Here is a 22,106-nt window from a genome sequence, read left to right on the forward strand (position 1 = left end):
TCAATGAGCTCCTCTTGCTCTTGAGCGCTTCCCTGTTTTTAGGCAACATCTACAAGATTTGCCGGTCAGGTCAAACACAGATCATGCTCTAGCCAAGGTGTCCAGCTGTGACCGGCAACGCTCTCCAAGAAAATGCAGCCTGCCTGGCTGGAAGCATTGCTTTGCCAAGCAGTTTTTATGCTTGTGGGATTTCAGTTTACAACATCAACCAGGCAAATTAAGAAAATTTTTTAAGGTCAGCAGGGCCCAGATACCAAGTCACACCCTGCTACGGTTAGTTATGAGGCGTTGCCTTTGAACGCAGCAGGAGTTGTGTTTAAGAAAAATAAAATGAAAACCAAAGGTCACTTCTGTAGTGGAAGTGTTACAATGGAAATTATAATAGTTGTCTGCTTTATTGTAATTATAATCATACAACAGAGGATAGAGATTAAAAGGGAAGGTGGGAGAGAGGAGCCTAAATGCAGAGGGAAGGTTTAAGGCCAATAAGCTGATTGAAAAAGTGGGGATGGATATGGCTGTAGTATCCTTATGGATTTGTGTCTGGTGTTAATAGGAGGGGACAAAAATGACTTAAGCCATAGCTTGTCCTGAGTCATGAATACTTTTAACATGTGGCTAAATATGCAAACAGTTTCTTTATAAAAAAGGTGGTTTGGGGTTTGAAACACAAAGTGCACTTCTGATGTGATTCATAGAAGTAATCGCAGTCAGATCGCTTTTTTGGGGGGAAAGCAGACGCTGGGTCTAGAGAGGCACCCACGTCCAGACTTGGTTTTGGAGTTAAAATGTTGAGAGACTGCTGTTTATTTCGGTGTAGCTATAGCCTTGCTGCCTGTGATGCGGCAGGCAGAAGTTTCCTTTTAACCAGTATTGTTGTTTGTTCATATTTATGAATGTATCAGAATGTATTTCAGAGAGAGAAGAGTCTGTATAGCTTGCCTGAATCTCTGAGGAGTCAGCAAGCACGGTCCTTTCCAAAGCAGCAGGCAGGAGGGGAGTGGGGTGTGAACTATGTCTGTCTTTTGGAGCAGGGGTGCTAGTTTTGCTGGATTTAGCAGAATTTTCTTGCTGTGCTTTTCGGGATGGAGCCAAGCTCACAACTGCCACGTGCTGGTGTTATCCTGCTGTTTATACTGTGGATCAAAAGTGCTGTTGTGTTTTATCCCTAGCCATCTGGGAAAGAGCATCCTTATTGTGCTCCACCTCTCCAGTTAGTGATGTTTAAATATACATGCAGCTGATTAACTCAATAAAAGGGAAAGGCTGAGTCCAAGTCTAATGAAGACCAAGCTGGCCTTTCCTAATTTTAAAGAAACAAGTGATCTCTGGGTGTGCAAACCTCTCTGATACCGGCTGCAGTGGGAAAGCTGCTGAGTTTCAGGTGGGAGGCTTTAAAGAAGAATTGGTGGCTGTGCTCCAGCTGAATTGACACCAGGCAGTTTTATGCTGTTCCCCGTGTCTTTTGTGCAATGTTAATGGCTGCTATCAGACATAGATGCATTTGTTTAATGTGTTCATCACAGGCGTCTGGTAAGAGCTAAGTCCATATTCAGAATAAAAAAAAAAAATACATATTTAAAAAATTAACTGCACCCATTAACGCAGTGTCAATTAATTCCCAATAAATACAACCATCCTCCTCAAAAAGTGAAATCTTTTGGCTTTATCCAAGTAGGTCTTTAGGGAAAGAGAGCTAAATATGAGCCTTGGAGCAGAGTGGTTATCCCAAGATTTTGTTGTTGGATCAACACTGTTGCGTGAAGTCCAAGGTTGAGAACTCTTCACAGGAAGCAACTTGCAAGACAGACCTGGATGAAGCAATCTCCTCATCCGTATCGCCCAGCCTTGCCAACGCTTGCGCATGTACCGTCAATCATCCGTGAGGGGAATGTGTGTTGTTGGAGAGGACAGTGTGTAACTCGGGGCTGGACCAGGAGAACCTGCCGTGTCTGTGTAAAGCTGGCTGGGGAGGTTTGAGTCCGGCTATTAATATTTTGCTGGTTGACCTGAGGTGGTTTGGAGAAAGGAGTTTTGTTGCTGTAAGTCACTCCTGAAAGCTTGTATTGCTCTGGAAGCGGTTTCTCGCGAAGCGAGAAACCATGTTTTACCCCTCGCCTGGGACTGCGAGCTGATGGGCAGCGAGGGGAGCACTGTGCTCCAGCGCTGTAATAGACTGAAAATGCAGAATTTTTTTGTGTGTGTCATTTATGAAAATTGTCTTTTTCTTTGTAGATAAAAGCAGTGGCTCCACACTGGCTGGAGGTTACACTGAGCTCAGTTGATTATAATCCTGAAGTCTCACAGGGCATAAAAAAGGCTGGGTTTGGCAACCCTTGTTCAGATTTCAGCTCAGACCTGGGATTAACTCTGCAGTCCTGCTGCTTTGCAAACATATTCTCCCTTCAGCTGCAGTTAATACTGAGAGATGCCTCCTGCTTGCTATGGGGTGGCATGCCAAGATCCTGTCCCCAATCTCCTCTGAGTCAATTAGGAAAAGCATAAAACAGGTCCCAGGACTTTGTTTGCCCTTTCAAAACAGAATAGATCTCCCTTTTCTTTCTACCCTTATTCTTCTCACTGGTGAGATAAACAATGCGTTGTCTTGTTTATGGAGCGTGTGTTAGGGTATGAGTTGCGTTTATTCTGCGTTCAGCCAATATGTGGTGATCCTCTGAGGGACGGGAATTTGAGAAGGGAGCTTGCTTGCTTTTTGACTTGTTCTCCCACTTCATTGTGTTTCTGTGGGCGACTCCCTGGTGATAAATGAACTATAATATCTGAATAGAAGAACTAATCCTGCTATGGTATTGTTTCAAATCTAGAAGAATTTTGATTCTACTGCTGGTTGTCTTGAATACGTTATGTTCTCAGAAGTGTTTTTGTTAGAGTATACTAGTTTTGAAATGGGTAATATTTATGGTATTCTTCTTTTAATTCAACATATACGAAGAGCTGATGCTGAAAGTTTTCCCTTGCAGAACATTTACTTAATGTAAATTTGCTGTCCTGCTTTGCTGAATGGTTCAGAACACAGCAGCATTCGTACAGGCTTTTCAGGAGGCAGATCTAATTAGGCAGAGATTTCTTTTATGGTGTTTATTTCTCACCAAGTAGAAGCCATTGATTTAGACATAAGATAAGAAGCTCGCATAATTATTTAAAATAAAACACAGAGCTGTTACAAGACTGCTCTGCAATTCGGTTCCTTCCAGATGCGCGGAAAGTTGCTTGAGCATCACCTGCCCCAAAACACACGCGTTTTGGGACAGTTTGGTGCCGAGACATCTCTGATTCTTGTTAATGCCAATGCTAGTGAGAACCAAGCAAGGATGGATTGTAATGCATTAGAAAAAAATGTGATTGAAGAGGTTTTTAGAGGAATGGCTTAATATGTAAGAGGTGAAGGATGCCTCCAGGTGAGCTCTGCCAATTTATGCTGGCACAGGTGGGAGTCATCTGCCTCCTTCTCTCAGAAGCTGGTGCAGGTGGGGCAGTTTGGCTCCCCTGCTATCTCCTCAAATGCCTCCCTCCATGGCCAGGCATAGCAATTTAAAACAAAAAGATTTCAGTTGAAGGTAGCATGCCAGGCAGCAAACTGCAACGGAGGGGCTGAAATGCAGCCCTTCTTCCAGTGTTGCCAGCAGGGTGGTAATTTCCTTCATCGGGGTGGGGTGCGTTCCTGTGGGCAGAAATCTTTTATGTTTCCTTGGTCTGAATTGCCAGATTTGTCTGGAGATTGCTGTTCCCAGCCAGTTCCTGGGATGCTGGTTGCCAAACCTCCTTACAGGCACCAGATGTACCACGAGGTGCTTTGAAAGCGCTTCCCGAGGGAAAGGCTGCTGCAAACGCTGCAGCATGGTTTGCACGTCCGCACTGACCTTACCCAATGATCCCTTGGGTGGAAATTCAGAGATCTGGGTAATTTAGCTCTTGGTCAGAATTTGCCATCGACCTTGGAAACATCCTGGATGCAACCCTGGCATGTGCTGTGCCCGGGGCTGGTGCAGTGGTGCTTGGCCACACAACCCCTGCAGCCAGCTTCTCTCCAGATTTTCACCCTCTTGCCAAAAAATAAAATTTAAAAAAAAAAAAATCTTTTTTTTTTTTTAAACAAAATGCATCAGACTGATAGGAATATTAAGCAAAGGGGCCCTGAGCAGCTGTCTTGCATGTCTCAAGGCGGGGGCTCTGCCAGCTCCTGCCTGCGATCCTGATGGGGCCGTTTTTCCGAGCCAGTGATCTCCTGCTGTCAGGCCCAGACAAACTTGCATTTTATTCAAAACTGGATGCAAGATCAGCCAGGTAAAAAACCAGCTGCTTTTATTAAGGTGTCTCGCTACTTAAGCAGTCTATGTCTGCTTTGTGCCTCGTTAGACTACAATTACAGCTCTTTTTGTATGGGAAAGAGGGTTAGGAGGGCGATATCTTTTTGTTCAGTGTTCTGTAGTATCTCGAAGAGGATCACCGTAGAAATGCAGGAAGCTTAAACTCATGGGCTGGCAAAAGCAGCAGCTGGGTGGTAGGATTCTGGCTGGTGCATAGAGGTGCCTGAGTAATGAGGTGTGAGCAGAGAGCTTTGCACCTCCGCCTTCTCCAAAAAGACCCGGAAAACAAACCTTGGCCAGGCCAAATTCTGCCTGTAGAGTTGTACAGGCAGCCCCTGCTACGCTCAGTGGGAGTTTTCAGGAGCCTTTAAGGATCTGGCAATCTAGATGGATGGGAAGGCTATTAGGAAAACGTTCATTAGCTCTGGTGGACCTAATCATCTGGTTAAAGGGAACATATATTGCAAAACTTCCACAAAAACATTTTAATTATTCCTAATTGTTCTTCCAGCCCTCAAAAACCAGTTTGAGATGTCCAGATTTTTTTTTTTTTTTTTTACAACTCTTTTGCCTTTTAATATGTAAGTAGTTTAGGTAAGATTGAAATTAGGAATGATTTAGAAACGTGTCTATACAGAGTTAGGGAGTATTTGAATGGAGCAGGAAAACTCTAGTGCAGTGACAGTTTCCCGAGTATTGCCTTTTGACCACAATTCAGAAAAAAATTTATTTGAAGGAGTTTATAGAATTTCATTTGGTTTACTCTGGTTTATTCTTTATTACTTTTTTTGCCCTTGTTTGTACTGAGGCCTTTTATTCCCACTTGCCTTCATGAATCCAGACATGTTAGGGCAGAAGCTTGTTAATATGTTCATTCATGATTATTTTTAAGTGCACCTATATAAATATTATTAGTCCACAACTTATTCTGAAGCTACTCATACAATCAGTGGGGTTTTTTTAAGGACTTGACTGCAGGAGGGTTTGTCAGAGGAGTTGATTGCCAAGAAGCTTATATTGTTCTTAAGTGAGATAGCTTAAGGACAGGGAGCTTTTCAGTCCGTAAGAGCAAAAATGAGTCCTGTGTGCAGAATTTCAAACACTGCTTCCCCCATCTCTCCTGCCGCAGAGCAGCGGAGGGGGAAGCTGGAGTTACCCCAGTCCCGCGTGTCTTTGGGCAAGGAGGCAAATGTCTTCGTGCTGAACGTACCTGGCTGCAAATACTTCGGGTGCCCGTCAGCTCCCTTTTGGGCTGGGGTGGATCTCACAGGGTGGGGAGGAAATGGGGCAAAGCACTACCCACATCCTGAGGCAATTCCATGCAGGTTGCCTTACAAATGCAAAGGCTTCCCCCCCCTTCTTGGCACCACAGATCGGGGGATGCATCTCACCCGGGGTTGGCATTTGATTTGCACAGGCAGCTCCTCATGGAAGGGTCCACCCAGACCCTTGGAGTGCTGGTGTGTCCCTCTGCCTGGGCAGGAGGCTGCTCAAGGTGCTGGGGCAGCTGCGTCTTGTCCCCCTGCCAAATGTGACCCTCTTCACCCCCGCTGCCCATAGGACAGGTGACCCCTTCTCCCGCAGCCCTCGGGAATGCCGAGCGCGTCCGGAGGGGAAAAACCCAGAGGAAGTGATAAAAGGGGACGGGGTGTCATCACCCGCAACCGATAAGAGGCAGCAAGGCAGTTTTTTTTCCAGAGGTCATGTTTGAAGCACGCCCACCGTTTTTTACGAGCGTGGGAGCAGGGCGTCCGGGAACGCGGCTCGATGCTTCTGGTCGAACCTGTTGCCTCTCGGGCGTGAGTCAATGTCGGCAGGGCCGGGGCTTGGCCGCCGCGGGGGCCCGGGCTGCCTGCTGCAGCCCCCCTCGCCACGCTTGCTCCCACCTCATCCCCCCACGAGGCCTCGGGGTGCTGCGAGGCCTCGGCGTGCTCCAAAGGGGTGCAGCCCTTCGGTAGAAACCCTCTTCTGTTCTCTCCTCGGTTCAGTTTTCCCTTTATCTGAGGGTAAAGGGTGGGTCGGGGAGGCGTTGCTGCCGGGAGAGGCGGTGATGTCAGGCATGTGTCAGCAGTGGGAGGCGAAGCCGGCGAAAGCAGAGCGGGACCGACGGGCCGCCGGCGGCGGGGAGGGATGGCACGGCGGCCGCCTCTTGCTCTGCTCTTCTCATGTCGCCCTTGACGCTTTCCGGCGTGGCCGGTGGTGCCGGGGAGAAGGGGCCGGTGCTGCGGGGAGGTGAGTGCGGTGAGGGGAGCGTGCACGGCGGGCTGTGCAGGGAAGGGAGGTGGCCGAGCTGCCGGGGTCGTGTTGGGGATCCCTGCGTGCTGGAGCACCCATGGGCGCTATTCCTCAACGTCCTGGCATACTGCATGAGCTGTTTTCTTCTTAATCTTTTTTTTAAATGTATTTATTTAAAAGTTCAGTGCCAAGTTCTAAAGAGGGCGCTTCTGAAAGTAGTGTGATTGGAGAGAGTGATGCCTTTAATACAAAGATAAACTTACTTAAGCAGCAGAGTAAAACTTCCACGCTCTTTTAGAAAGTGACTTACTAGTTTAAATAAATGACATTTCCCCTTTGCTGCATTTTTCATATAGCAGGATCTAATAATAAATTGTGGTATTAGAAAGGAAAGTTTTAGCTAAACAGAGGGAAACGTCACTGAAAGAGCCAGAGTTTTCCCCACAAACACGTGCACTGGGTTACGTTTCATTTACGATCCGTGTTAAGAATGTTTCAAATGAAGCATGGTGTAATACGTAATTTTTTACGAAACTTGAAGTTCTTCTGTAGTCAGAGCGCGGCGTGTCAGGTTTTGGCGGAGGTCAGCGGGAACGTCGCGTGTCCTGGGGACTTCTGGTATGGTGGCTGCAGCCTCGGAGGCTGTTGAAAAACTCCTGGGGGGAAGGAGGGGGTCAGTGTAATGGCCCGGGTGCCTTGCCTGGATCGCTGATGTTGCAAGCTGCTGTCTCCCACTTAACGCTGGCCCTGCCTGCCCAGCCTGGGTGGAAGTTCCTCAAAGTACCTCCCCGTGGGCTCTAGCTCCGGGAAGTAGCCGGCTGTAAACTACAGCGTGTGCTGCTGCACTTGTGCACCCCGTCATCTTTAGGTGACGTCCTCGGGGACACCCGTACGGGTCTCCATGTGCACCCATGCACCCTGGCACTGCTGGAGAGGGGGCAGGAGGTGGGGCTGCAGAAACCTGCACTGAGGGGCCGGGGAACCGCTCAGCTAAAGCTGGGCTGAGAAGATGCAACCCCTGATGGATCATCCCCAGAGGGTGGCTAATGCTGGTGCAAAAGGAGAGCTGATTCGTATGAAATTCTGATCCCACGGGTGCAGCTGCCAAGCCCTGGTTGACTTTGGTCTCTTCTCCCAGCTGGCACTTTGCAGGAAATCTGTGGTTTCCTTACAGAAGTATGCATTGTGGAGTGGCTTCCTCCTGTAGCTGCTCTTTCTCAGTACCTGTTGTACCCCTGCTCCAAAATGTCAGGCTGAATCTCTCACCCAGTGTCTTCAGAAGAGAAAGGTCTTTGTTTTCCCCAAGCTGTTGCCATTCCCTGGGGATGTTCTGGCTGAGGGAAGAGACCATAGGTGTCCATGCAATTCCTTTGTATAAAGATTTTTGCATTTAATCAGAGAGAAAAGGATCTCTGTGAACTTCTAGCAAGTGAAATTAAATGCGCTATTGATAGAAACAGATGTTGTCACAGGCAAAATCCTCAGTCTGTAAGAGTGTGAAATTGCTTGAGGGGCATCCTATATATTTATGTGCTTATTTTAATTGATGTTATGAATGTTATTGCTGAGTCCATGTCATAGCTGAAGATACACAAGAACTGTAATTTGCTGGAATTGTATGACCTTGGGGGGAGAAGACTGGTGATTCTTGGAGCGACAGTGTTCTGCTTCTCTTTCCCAATTCTCCTAGCTATTTCAATGGAAGCAGCTGGAAAATCTCTATTTCCGTGAAAAGAAATTTGCTGTGGAAGTACACGATCCCCGCAGGTAAGGCTGGAGGAGGCAGTTGTAGTAGCGGGATAAATCTTTATCCAGACTGGGGATTCATCATCCCATATTAACAGATGGGGACGGGAGGTGCCTCTGAGTTCAACATAGACCTGAGTTTACTCTGGGCTTTGCGATACTGAGCCTGATCCTGTGTTTGGCAGGTCAGACCAGGGCTGGATCTGGTCTGTGGGTGATGGATAAGTAGTGCTGTGATGTTGCAGAGGGAAGGTCACAGCTGTAGTGAGCAACCTGGAGCAACTGTTGATGTGTTACAGCTTGGGGTGTCCTCTCAAATTGCCTATGTTGTTCACCACGGGAGTTCCTGGAGCAGAAGGAGGACTATTTGTCATGGCCAAATTTGCTCATTTTACAAAACCCTTCCCCTAGAGTCCGCTGTAATGTGCCTGTGCAGCAGGAGACCTGGGAATGCAGCCAGCAGGACCTGGACATGACTTTCTTGCTACCTTCTGCCCTCCCCTGCCTCGGTGGCAATGTTCCCTCCTCTGAGCTTGAGCCTTCAGGGGCCTGAAGGAGCACTGCCGGTTAGGGTGGGAGCTCATCTGCAGGCTGCTTTCCTGTGCCTTCCCCTCAAGATCCCTCCCAAGAAGAAAAAGCCTTTGCCAGGATGAATTTCTGACTCCACCTTCCTTTCTGCTTCTCCTGCTGCCATCCTTTCTACCTCTGGCACAGGACCGCTGTGCCTCTCAGCTGGGCCAGGAGGAGCAGCAAGATGCCCAGCTGATCCCCCCAGGTCCCCCATCCTGCCCGATCTCTCCTTTCAGGGTCCCATGGCAGTCTGCTCGCCCTTTCTAGGTTTACAGCGTACCCAACCGTTGGTCTCAGCAACACAATTGCGCTGCTGAACTGAAGGCCCAGCAGTTGCTGCTGCTCCGTGTTGCAAAGCTCAACCAGGAGGGGCTTTAACTTTGTAAAATGAAGAGAAGGTTAGGAGGGAGGAAAGGCAGCAGCACCGGGTGGTGGGGAGAAGGAAATCTGAGTTTTTACATCTCTAAAATAAAGGCTGAGCCTTGCCTGGTTGGGAGAGAGGCATTTGGGACTTTAAACCTCTAAGACCAGTCTTGAAATTGCATTTCTTCTCACCTCTTCAGAATTTCAGTGTCGAGAAGGACCTTTGGGCAGAGTGGACTGGTAGTGCAAACCTGGTATGCAAACACTTCCCTGATCAAGTCCATCTGGGTGATGGCAATCAGTCAACACCAGTTTTACTTGGACAGAAAGCAAAGCAAAGTAAGTTGTAAGGCATTTTACTGTAGGCATAAGTTTCAACACCTTTCCTTCAGTGTATTGTTGTTCCACGGATAAACTAGTGTCCAGAGAAGAAATACAAATTGTTTTGTCAACTTTTTGAGCAGGCTATTGGTGACAGTATTGTAATTTCAATCCATTTTAGCCTGCCTGCAATTAATGGCTATGGAAGTGTAATCACAGAAGAGGGAGTTCTCACTTCTCGGTGTTTAATCTGCTTTTTCTTTTGTCTCCTTCTTGTGTTCATTTTGAACACGGTGCAAACAGCAAAGAGATTTTTAGTTGGGAGATGGTTCAGGCTTTGCGGGCAGAGGGGACGAGGAATGCCAGCACAGCCCTGTGCACCGCAAGCTCCTGCACGATGCTGTTGCTTTAGCCCTTAATTTTGTGGGAGGTGAGGTGTGAAACGTCATCTTCAGTGACCCTGTGTTCCAAAGTTAATTAGAGGTAACTCAATGAGGCTGGATTATTTTCAAACTCCTTCAGGCAAAAATTACTTCAGCCAGAAGTTTGGATGATATCGCCATGGATTTGACAGAGATGGGAACACCAAAAGTTTCAAAGCTAGTGACTTTGGAGGCAAAGAACCAGCTTATTATGGCCAGCAACGGCAGTTTGATCTCATCAGGTAATACTTTGTGTAAATGCAAGGTAGTGAAGTACAGTGGGGCTTGTGTGTGTTAAAAGGGAAAATGAGGCTAGCTAACCATAAATACAGTGACATATGTGAAGGCATGTATTAGTTATGTATCTGAAACAGTAACATCAATAGTATAATCTGCTGTTTCCCCCCGCCCCGTAACTAAATAAGGAAATAAAAACATGCTAGATGAAAAAAAACCCATATACTGTTAGCCCATGAATAATTTGGTATCGGTTTACCAGTCAGTCCTTGAATGACTGTAAGTGTCATCAAAGTCTGAGGGAAATTTGATCCAGGCTAACTTTAAGCACCTGTGCTAGGAGTTGAATTGCCTTGAGCTTCCTCAAAAATGAGGAGAGAAGACAAATGCTTCCAAATAAAGCTCAGCTCTGGAGTGGACTTTAGATCTCTCCCTTGACTGTGGAGGAGGGGAAAAGGGGGGAGGTAAAAGCCTGGCTGCCACACGTAGGTGCCTCGAGGTGAAGCCCAAGCGGGGAGCCTCAGGCTGTCTTGAATGCAAAGTCAAAGCTAAAATATCAAGTATATAGCAGATATTGCTAATGCATTGATTTATATTGTGGGTGGTGGGTTTTCGGGATGTATACTTGGGACTTATCATGCAAGTATATACATTGGGGGTTTGAAAAGTGCGGATTTCCTAAAAGCCTGCTTGCTGGATGACACGAGAGCTGGACGTTGTGCTTTGAATAACGTGTTGTTTTGCCGGGCTGGACTGCTTTGGGGAGATCTCCGCTTACCTGACCAGAAAAAAAATGGCTTTTACGTGCAAATCCTCTGATACAGAGAGTGTATTTTTCAGGCTCTCAGGATTCAGAGGTCAGTGAAGAACAAAAGAAGGAGAAAATTATGGAACTAAAGAAAAAAGAGAAACTCCTTCAGGAAAAACTGCTTCAGAAAGTTGAGGAGCTGAAGAAAATCTGCCTGCGAGAGGCGGTGAGAACTGCACCTTACGCTGGGGTCGGGGCGGGCAAGAGCCCTTCTCTCCCTCCAGACCTTCACGTGGAGCCCTCTCTGTTCCCCAGGAGCTGACGGGCAAGATGCCCAAGGAGTATCCTCTGAGCGCTGGAGAGGAACCTCCCCAGGTTAGGAGACGTGTTGGCACGGCGTTCAAGCTGGATGACAACCTGCTGCCGAGCGAAGAGGTGAGCACTGCACTTTGTTTTCACAGCAAAGGTGGGGTGGCCAGACCGGTGGCCAAAGCCACTTGTAAAAAATCCAGCTCTTCCCTGATCGTTTAAGAGGAGAGTCGCTGGCTAGGCTGGGAAATTTAGACCTGTACTGCCCTTATTCCAGCCATGCTCCCTTTGAAATGACCAGGAGGTTGGCCGTTTCAAAAGGCCTAGAGGAGGCAGCTGGGACAGTCGCTGGCATAGGCTGGGAAATTTAGACCTGTACTGCCCTTATTCCAGCCATGCTCCCTTTGAAATGACCAGGAGGTTGGCCGTTTCAAAAGGCCTTAAAATCCCCTGACCTGAACCCCTGATTTGGCCACGCTGCTTGAATTTTAGTGGACGTTTTGCTGCTAATTAGAGAAGAGCAGGTGCATAACGCCATTTGGCAACCCACAGCTATGAGCTTTTCTCAAGCATTGATTTGTGTCGGGTTGAGATTGAACCCGGGGGCGTGCGCTGTCCCCCTTGCAAAATCATCTATCCGTGAGCATAGTTGTGTGACAGGTGACAGCAGGAGGAGATTTATCTCTGGCTTAATGCAAGTTCCACCTAAGTAAAAGCTCTGTATATTGCTCAAGAAGCTAATATGAACTTTGCTGGCAGAGACTGACTCAGGAGATATGGTAGTTCAGATATATGCGGTTTCTGGACACATAACATTCCCCCTCATTCCTTGTGAGATTTGTTAACAAGCTGTATCATCCGAATAGTAAGTAGGTGTTGGACACCTTGCATCTGTTCTTCACCAAAAACTCGCTGCCCTGGCTTACAGTTCTGGTGTAATCCATGTCTGCAGCAAACCGATGCTATTGAAACAAAATCCTACTGACCAGATTTAATAACGTGTTGCTTAGCACCTCTGCAGCACCTTTCATCTGAGCCTCTCAAAGTTGTTTACAAACAATTAATTAAAGCCTCCCAACTCCCTGTTACGTAGGTATGGTGATTTCAATTTCCATTTTTGTTTTCTCTAAAGCAGAGAGAGATTTTTGAACAGAGTTTTTCAGGCTTGGACTTGGAGCGGGAGGTTTTAGCAGCCTGCAGGTTGGCTTGTGTAACAGAAGCGTCTAAACCTGAATTTAGGTGTCTGTTTAATGTCACCCAGGCTTGAGAACTTTGGACCTTTCTAAAGAGATCTCAGTCTTACACTTGTCAGAGAAATAAGATGTAAGGATTTCATATGCTTAGATTGTCTTGTGTATAAACTTCGGTATTTCTGTGTTTTGTGCTCAAGATTTCACTTAGTTACCACAAAAATAGATCTTATATCCAATAACCTTCACTGATAATTTCTACCCAGAGCAGAAGCAAATAACTCATCTCACAAATTTGCAGGATCCCGCTTTGCAGGACTTGGAGAGCAATTTTATCATACAGCAAAAGCTGGTGGAAGCTGCGAAGAAACTTGCCAGTGAGCCAGACCTTTGCAAAAATGTGAAGAAGAAAAGAAAGCAAGAATATGCTGATGCTGTAAAAAAGCTGCAAGAGATAGAAAATTCCATAAATGAATATAGAATCAAGTGTGGCAAAAAACCAACCCAGAAATCAACTCTTACTCTACCAGGTAGGCAAGAGAATTCCCCATGTTCTGATGAAAACAGGAAAAAAAAAAAAAAGAAGTAATTTGGCTCACTTACAAGTTTTGTTTACATCTCCTCTATATGATTTTTATCTCCTCCAAGGCAGTTAAGTAAGAAAAACGGAGATGCAGTTGCTGCATCTGATAGGATAAGTGCACTGCTTACAGGCTGAGGGCAGAAAAGGCTGCAGTTTTAGGAACAAGTGCAGACACGTTCCAGCACGAGGTACAGACTGAAGGTGCTGTGCATAGAAAGGCTGGCAGGAGCATCTCAGCCGAAACTGGTGTGGTGTCTGAATTCGTAGTGTATTTGAGTGCAGTTGTATGTCTAAGCTGCCCCATGCAAGATCTCTCTCCCTTCCCTTCCGCAATGCTTCAGTTCTAGCAAAAATAGAGCGTGTGATTTTTTCTACAGGATCGAGGAAATAAGGATCAAAGACTTTGTTTCTTGATTAAAAATTACTGATTTCCAGGAAGACATAAGCGAAGTCCAAGAGTTTATGAATGCAGATAGTGGCAAACAGATTTTTGGCTAAATGCATTTGCCATTGATGGGCACAGTGAAAGCAGATACCCTTGCCCTCTCCATTCTGAAAGTGTGATTTTCCTAAGGGAGGTGAGATTCTTGCCGCTTCATAGGATAAAGCGTGGAAACTTGCTAGTATCCAAGCCAATTGAAGGAGTTTGGGAGTAGTAAAAGCTCATAGGTATTGCAGGTTCTTTTAGTTTCTATAGTGAGTAACAGTTTTAGGACAGGTTTTACTTCTTCCCTCCGTGGAAAATTTATATGGATAATTGTTAATGTTGAATTGGTATCTTTTTTCCCCTTTGTCCTAGAGGAAATGATGTTTTGTGAGGTTAGTGGGATTTTTTCCTGGGAATTGCAAGGTGGGAAAGAAAATGCAAGATTTTTCTGCTGTTTATATTGATACCCTCTTACTGACCCTTGAGATGAGACCTCTTGCCAATATGTATTTTCCCTGGAGGAGACCCTTCTCCTGTGCACTGCCACGTTTCTGTTGGGGGGACCTTCACCGTGCCCCGTTCCTGTTGAGAGCTTGGTTTGGATTCTTACCCGGCACAAACCACAGCAGCGCTGGGCTATCCATCATCACAAAGTGCTTATTCTGGAGGGTTGATGATTGCTATTTAATGTGGCTCAGCTAGTTCCTGATTGACAGAGATGAGGAAAACATCTGTTTTTCCAGTCTCTTGCTCACCAATCGGGATACTAATTGTGGGGAGGTCCTGTATTACCTGGTGTGTAGTAACAACCAGGAAGCTATTGAAGGCCAGTGAGCAGCGAGAGCCCCGTGAGGCAGCGTCCGTGCACAGTCACTGCTGTTTGTTGCAGGCGTTTTTTTGTCCTGTTGTGCAAACAAGCAACTTAGGAGTTGGTCCTTATACATTCAGCCCATCGTTTTGCAACATTTGATACGTGACATCTTTGTTTGCTGTCTGAGAAGGTGGACACAGCTAGAAGGGACTGGACCCCGTGTCTCGGAGGGACTCCTTCCTGCAGGCAGGGGCTGCAAGACAGCAAATACTTAGCCAGCAGTAAGTTAGCTGCATTCCCTTCCAGTTCCTGACTCTCGCAGTGCAGCGTGTTTCTGTTTACCTGAAGCAGAACTGTCATCTGCTTCAATAACTGATTTTATGCGTAACCTTTTCACCATTGCTGACCGTACTCTTGGGCTCAAGGTACAGGGTTTCAGGAAGCTGAGCAGTGATGCGTCACTTGCAGCTGTGAATTTGGGGAATGACTTGTTGGAAATAATGTGTTAAGTAGTAATATTGACTTATTGAATCAAACCATAGCTATTTTCATCCCAGCCCCCAAGGGATGGGAGGTGAAGGACATAATGGACTGTCTCCTGCTCCCCATGTTCCACTTTCTCTTCCCTTTGCTTCCTTTGTAGCCCAGAGTTTCTTCCCCTTTTGCAGGGAATTGCACAGATTTGGAATTTAAATTCAGAGCTCCCCCATATGTCAGCATTGCAGACCCCACATGAATCCAGCCGTGTAGCTTTAGGCTGGCTTTTTTTTTTTTCCTAGGTAGGCTTTTTTCCTCCTTGCACTGGGCCCAGTTCCATATTTCACCACCACGTGGTCAAATTCACGTGAATAAGCTCCCTTGAAGCTTTTTCCCAGTGTTCCTCGGTGGTCTGACAAGTCCCCTCAGGGCAGGGGCCAGCCCTGATGTTTTGCTGTTCTTGAAAAGCTGCTCTATTTACCAAATTCTTGTAACCAGACCTTTCCTCGCAGTAAAGTGCAACAGCAAGGGAGCAACGTATGTTGCACATGCTCATGGTGACTGATGGAAGAAGCAGGTGTCATGCACGAAGTGGCTGCCACCATCTTCTTTTGTTGCTTCCTTTCCCTGGTGCACGGAGGTTCATGTAGACTTTTTACCCCACCAGTGCTGCGTCTTGCCAGAAACGGCCTAGGAAAAGATTTTTCTCTGGGTTAATTATCTCTAGTGCTGCTTTTTATCACCAGCCCAATTTCTCTGCCGCTGCTGGTGTGTTCTAAACCTTAGCAAGGACAGGCTGTTTCTGAGCGAGTGCTAGTGTGTAGTATCAAGGTGAGAGGACAGGCAGGTGCGGTGAAGTGCTTTGAATAAATAACAAAATGTAAAAGCAACAGAAAAAATTTGCAATGTCCATTCAACAGTTACTGCTCTCTGTGTTGTTGGAATTTGCAATAACTTGATTGAAATCAGTGGAATTATTCTGGATTGATATTAATTTAATTGAAACAGAATTTGTATGCTGATGAAACATTAACAGTGAATGCCAAATTTCAAAAGGCATTTCGTACCTACCTGGTGGGATTTCAGGTGTACCTAGAGGAGATTAGATGCTAGCAGCCAAGATCTACATGTCTTGTGTAGGCTCCTGACTCCTACTGAAGCACCAAAACACCCTGTGAGATCTGTTGGAAGTTGGGTGGAAAACATCTTGTAAATCCTGGCCTGATTCCCACTGCAGTTGAAAAAAAATCTCCTTTGATAATTACATAGGTAGTTTGCAGAACTGCAGTGAGCACAACTAGGTCATGATATACTCCAAAGCAGGACCGTCTTCAGGCTGTTGAGGGCTAAAGCAGACAGATTGTAGTGTTACAGGTAGCAGCTGTCTCTGAAGCTGTAGAAAATAAACTGTATGAGATGCTTGGAAATTAATGTTGGGTCTCCTATGCTTAAAGTGCTTTTTTTCATTCACAGATGATATAATTCCATCTGAGAGCAGCTCCCTGTCTGATACAACCACCTTTGATGATGGTATGTTGCTTATCCTTTTCTTGCTATGAAGTGTGCCCGTTCAGAGACATTCCTTTGACTTAATGTCCTTTAGCCTACTACGTTGGTGGCTTTCGATGACAATTTATAGCAGAGGAAAAAAGAGCTTAATCGGGAATGTCTTTCCTCATAACGGGTTAGTTATTGAAAGTCTCTGCTCTCTGAGCTGATCTGAGTTGTCTTTAGAGAGGGTGATTGGTTTTAACGTGACCAACCTGTGAGCTGAAGGCTTTGAATTTCAAACAAATACTTCATCCCTAGGACCCGTCCAGAGGCGGATAAGTGGCTGGAGGAGTTACGAGCTGGGAGGATTTGCCCAGCCCTTCTGTCCTCACAGCTACTATAAAACTTACAAAAAAGTAGAATAGTCACAGATATTAATGATCTGTTTACATTTATCTGTTACCTAGCGAGCTTGCATCTTGCATGGGTATGGTGTTTGCTCAGCTTACTCATTTCACACACACACCCACAGACACACACATTCACGCCCTGTTCCACAAGGTGGAAAGAACTTGGCTTGCCTCTCCCTTAAACTGGATAATCATCATTTGGGGACAAACATTATCTAAATTATTACTCACTTTTCAGTTAGGGCCTGATTCTGATCTCACTTTGTCCCAGTTTTAGACTTGTACAACCCATCTGGTGCTTTAAAATGGAGTTACACCTGATTCCTGCTTGTACAAGTAGAAGTAGAGCCGGGGCTTTGGCTTCTGAAGGTGTTCTCTGTGATGCTCGTCCTGCGTTTATCTGTACTAGTTGGAGTTTCCTGCTGGCTCTGATGGGACCGGGGTTGTGCCCTAAGCAAAGTGAGAACAAGGATCAAACCAGCGTCTTCCCAATTGCCTTGAGCCAAATGTGTCTGTCGGTTGTCTTTGCTCATTCAGTCGCTTTTGAAGTCAGTCCCTTTTAGGTTGTATTTCAAAACTAATTCTTAAAATGTCATTTTCAAGTAAAGAGCTGGAAGGTGAGGGAGAGGAACCGGCCTTTGCAGAGGCTGAGCTTGCCTGCTCGGCTCTGGGAAGGATCGTGCTGCAAACAGGTGTTTTCCCAAGGAAGTTCCACTTTGTGACCTGGCGCAGCCCCAAGCTGTGTGTGATCTCCGTAGGAGCTGGTGCTGCTGAGATCTGTACAAGCCTCCACGATGTCCTGTCTGCGTGGAGGAGAGCTCGGTGCAGGCAGGAGAGTCTTTCTAGATTCACAGTTTCTGTCCTTGTCTCTGTAGTGCAAAGTGTGTCTGCTTAGGGGCCACAGATTTGCATATAGGGCAAAAACGTCAAGGATTTTGCTAACAAAATACATATTCCTTTCCAACAGTCAGTGAATCGCTTCCTGTGCCAGCACAGAGGCCCAGCTCTGCGCAGCTTTCTCCAAGGCTTCCTCCACCAAAGTCCCTCGGGGTGGAGAGAATTCATCTCAGAAAGTCATCCATAAACGAGCAGCTCTTGGAAACCAGACACTCCAGGTAGGGCACGCCTCGCTGCCGCCGTGCTCTCCGCCTTGCTGGCATGAGCTCCGCCTTGCCCCTGCCAAGACTGCCGTTACTACGGGCGCTCCAGCGGAGCCTGCTGCCTCCACGCTCCTCTGCGGTTACAGGATTTGGTGATGGGAGCTAAATTTCCTGTTTAGTAACAAAAGTGTGTGTAAGTAGCTGTCACAGTCTCTGAAATTGTAGGGTAGTGTAGTCTTTGTGAAGAGGTTCGAGAGGGGTGAGAAATTTAATAGCAAGGGCTGTATTTAAGGAATTGCTCGTGCCTACCAGTACTGTCACCCTTTGTCTCCGTTTCTGTGGTTTGTTTTCAGTATTAATTAAACAACTTGTAGTTTTCCTGATGACTGTGCTTAATGGCTTCAGATAACACCAAACCATACCCATCCCTCCTGATGGTATCAGTATTTCAGCAGGTACATTGTCAAAGCGTACAGAATACACATGAGTCCGGATGGGCAATTCTCCATGTAAGAGCAGAGTTACTGGGATTCAACCAGCTACCTTTAGTGCCAGCTGCAGTGACTGGCTGAGGTTCCTGTAGGTATCCGTGAGATTTGGGCTCTTCCTGAGCTGGAAGAACAGTTCCGTGGAGCGCATCAATAGCAGTAGCTCTGCTGATGGTTGCGTGATCATGTTATATGGGTCTGATCTGGTGCTAGTTGTTCTCAGCGTAAGGATTCCCGCTGATCTTGATATTTCTTGGACTGTGTCTTGCGTGAGCAGGGTGTTGAAGGCATGCTTAAAAATGTTTTAAAGTTTTGGGCAATGTCATGTCTTTGCGTTTTTCTCATCTGTCCCTCAAGATAAGCAGAACACTCCTCCACATGAAGTTCAGGAGTTGAATTATAGCCATATGTAACCATTTAGCTGTGATGTGCTTCATTTTAAAACGCAATTCCTTTGCTTCTCTGTTACCTGCTCTGCCTCTTCTGCTTCATACTGCTGTCCTTTGGCAGCAGCTTTTCCTACCAGTCATCCAGTGGGGACCTCCCTTGAACCACAATAAGGGGTTGCATTTTTCTTCCTGTTTAACAGTTCTGTTCTTTATATGGGGAAGCACATCCAGTTATGCCCTTACCATTTTTTTTTTCTGCCCTTTGCTTTGTTTCTTCAAGACTTAGGGTGCACATATTCTGTGTGCTGCGACTTGCATGGCGTTTAATCTAACTGGGATTGTCTCCTTCGTTACAGGGACCCGCTTTCGACTCACAGCAGTCCTTACCGAACCCTGGACCGTCCGCCCCAGCCCCATGGGGGGAGAAGCATGCCTACAACCCCCGTGCTCACACGCAATGCCTACAGTAGCAGCCACTTACAGTAAGGGGCTTTGTTTTAAGTGCCATGTCCATCTTAGGCAGCAGAATAAAAGCAAATGGTGTTAAGAGGGCGAAGGGTCCTTTGCTGTGCAGCTTTCCCTACAGCAGGGTCAGGCTCTCAAAATGTCTTTTCTGGATATTGGAGGCACAAGGTTAATATCAGCCACCATCTTCTGGCACAGTCCTGCACCAGCTTTGTGACATGCGAGTGAGGGCGTTTACGTGAGCACAAACCCTGTCTGAGCAAATAGCAGCACACACAAATGGGTGTCTGCAAAATTAGGAGCGAGATGGAAGCTGACACACAAATATTGCCTATCTGGTCATGAAAGACTATAGGAGAAGGGTCATTTCCAGATAGGAGCCTATAGGGAGTTTTAACAAGTAATGTTTGTTCAAAAAGTTTCTGTAAAATACCTGTAAGGTAGCCAGAATTTATTTTGTTTCCTTTGTAGCCTCATTTTCTAAGAAAGTGTGGCTTATGAAATTGTATTGTCTGTCAGCTAGTGGTCTCCCCACAAAAACTTGTTCATGAGCTGACAGATGCCTGCTGTGGATTACGTTCCTACAAGCCTCCTGAAAAAGTAAGTGGCCAGAGAGAGGAAAGAGATCCCAATTAGTGCCCTTGCTATGGGAAGAGAGCTGCAATGTGAGCTCACCTGTATTATTACATAGCTGAGAATCCATGCTGGGGAAGGAGAGATGCTATAAATCTTATAATGTTATCAAGAGCTCATGGTTTATTTGGCTGGGGTAATGCAGCCTTGAGAGACAGAGCCGCAGGAAACCCATCTTCTTATGTTCTCCTAGCTCAGTTACTTGTGTGGACTTTACCTGCTTAAAAACTGAGAGTGCCCTCCTGTAAATCATTACAAAATGTGAGTTTGTGAGCTTTGCTGCCTGTATCCCTGTCACAGATTAACCTTGCTCACCGTGATAGATTTTTATATGAGAGATCTCCTACTGTTGCAGCAAATCTAAAATTCAGCCAAGCTGAATTTCTTGCAATGCAGATATTCTACAAGGAAAGATAAGACTGGGTTTGTATTGTGCTTTGATTGGGGCGGCAGCATGCCTGACTTGCCCATGCATGCTCTCTCCAACTCCGTGTGTATGTTTGCGTGTGACTGCCTTTAACCAACCTACATCTGTGTTGTTTCAGGCCAGATGTTTCCCCGCACCATTGCCGGCAGCGCAGTGGAAGTCTGGAATCCCAAACCCACCTGCTGTCCGAGACTCCTGCTGAAAAGGCAGCCTTCACCCTCTCAAAGTCCCAGCGAAGCAGTAGCACAGAGATCCTCGATGATGGATCATCCTACACTAGCCAGTCAAGTGCAGAATGTTACTGCGTGACACCTACTCCCAATCCATATTACACTACTCAGACGCTCGACAACAGGACCAGGGGTCGGAGACGGTCAAAGAAACAAAACATTTCTGCTGCAAATTCAGGAAGTATGCCAAATCTTGCCCAGAAGGATGTCCGCAATGGTGTCTACCACAAAAGTCAGGAGCAGCCTTCCTCTAGTTACTATATTTCTGGATATTCCCCATACACCGAATCTGACGTTTATTACAACGGAGGATACGTTTATGAGAGTGATACGGAGGGACAGTACAGTGTCAATCCTTCCTATCGCTCATCGGCACATTACGGATATGACCGTTACAGGGAATTCAGGTCTTACCATGAGGATGAAGTGGACAGAGTACCGCACAACCCATATGCAACCCTAAGGCTTCCGAGGAAGCAAGTTGCTAAAACGGAGCATATAACCAAAAACATTCACAAGGCCTTAGTAGCAGAGCATCTCCGTGGTTGGTACCAACGTGCCTCCAGTCAAAAGGAACAGGGTCATAGCCTGCAGGCAGGCTTTGAGTCTGACAGAGGATCTCAAAGGAGTTTGGGCTTTGCTGGTCTGCAGGTGCCGTGCTCTCCTAGCAGTCGGGTGTCGTCTTTCTCTTCGGGTAATGTCCGATTTCTTCTATGCTGAGTGTTTCTGTAAGTCCCTGCTGTGCATTAAATTCTGCCCCCCTCCGCTGCATCGATGAAGTCAGCAGAGTAGAAGCAAGGCTAGAGCTTGCTCCTGAAAAGTAGATGAGGAACTGAATAGGATCTTGCTGTTCCATGCTTGGGAAGAAAGACTTGCTTGTTGCCTTCTATGGGTAAAACTGCCTTTTACTCTTTGTAAGCGCAATAGTCCAAAGAAGCCCAAAGAGCCATGTGGGTTTCAAACAGGCGTGTTTACTGACTAGAAGCAATGTGCAAGACTTCGTGCCATGTAAATGCAGTTGCCGTGATGGCTTCCAAAATAGAGTACAATGAGCATCACTGAATGGGTCAGAAAGTCTTTTTAAAGAGATTCCCTAGCTCCAAAATACCACCCACACAGTGCTTTCCTCCCTACAGGGCTTGTAAATCATATTTTGTGTTTGCACTGCCTGCTTGTGTGTCCTGCAGAAACCCATAGAGATCGCTAATGAGAATTGTCTCATTTGTCTCAGCTGATTTAGCTGGAGAAAGATCTAATTTGCTGTAATGTTTTTTTCTAATTCCAGCATCTTCTGCAAACACTGCTGGGAACTGGCGAAACCCACTTGCATTGGGACTTTCAGACTACGATACGTTGTCTCATTCCTCTTATGCCAGCTGTTACGGGAATGTTTATGGCAACCTTCCTTTGCAGAGCAGGTGAGTAGAATATATCGAGATTTTTCTGCCCTTCCTCCTGCATTTCACAGGCTGTTAAAACTTCTGAGAAAATCAGCTGCTTTCAAAGGCGACACCGCATCTGCCAAGCGCATCTCGCCTGGCAGAGCTTAACCCAGGAACCAGGCGGGACGTGTTGCTGCCTGCGGAGCCGCCCTGCTCGTGGGGGCTCTCCCGAGGACCGCGGGGAGCCCGGGGTCTGCTCTGTCCTTGCAGAAATTCCTGCAGCGCTCTCGCTTGCTTCTACTTGGTGTTTTCGGTCTCTCCCCC

General features: G+C 46.5%; 1 protein-coding gene across 1 annotated transcript in view; it reads left to right on the forward strand.

Annotated features, from left to right (window-relative positions):
- The window catches only part of FRMD4B (FERM domain containing 4B), a 59,942-nt gene that overhangs the window by 34,968 nt on the left and 2,868 nt on the right, over positions 1 to 22,106 (forward strand). Inside the window, exons 7-17 of the mRNA XM_019473472.1 lie at positions 8,254 to 8,330; positions 9,443 to 9,581; positions 10,086 to 10,227; positions 11,063 to 11,196; positions 11,286 to 11,405; positions 12,771 to 12,999; positions 16,241 to 16,297; positions 17,636 to 17,783; positions 19,002 to 19,127; positions 20,289 to 21,094; positions 21,686 to 21,818. Coding sequence (XP_019329017.1) covers positions 8,254 to 8,330; positions 9,443 to 9,581; positions 10,086 to 10,227; positions 11,063 to 11,196; positions 11,286 to 11,405; positions 12,771 to 12,999; positions 16,241 to 16,297; positions 17,636 to 17,783; positions 19,002 to 19,127; positions 20,289 to 21,094; positions 21,686 to 21,818 — 2,111 coding nt within the window. The remainder of the gene's footprint in view (positions 1 to 8,253; positions 8,331 to 9,442; positions 9,582 to 10,085; positions 10,228 to 11,062; positions 11,197 to 11,285; positions 11,406 to 12,770; positions 13,000 to 16,240; positions 16,298 to 17,635; positions 17,784 to 19,001; positions 19,128 to 20,288; positions 21,095 to 21,685; positions 21,819 to 22,106) is intronic.

Source organism: Aptenodytes forsteri, unplaced genomic scaffold (genome assembly GCF_000699145.1).
Source record: "Aptenodytes forsteri isolate BGI_AS27 unplaced genomic scaffold, ASM69914v1 Scaffold53, whole genome shotgun sequence".
Taxonomy (NCBI): domain Eukaryota; kingdom Metazoa; phylum Chordata; class Aves; order Sphenisciformes; family Spheniscidae; genus Aptenodytes; species Aptenodytes forsteri.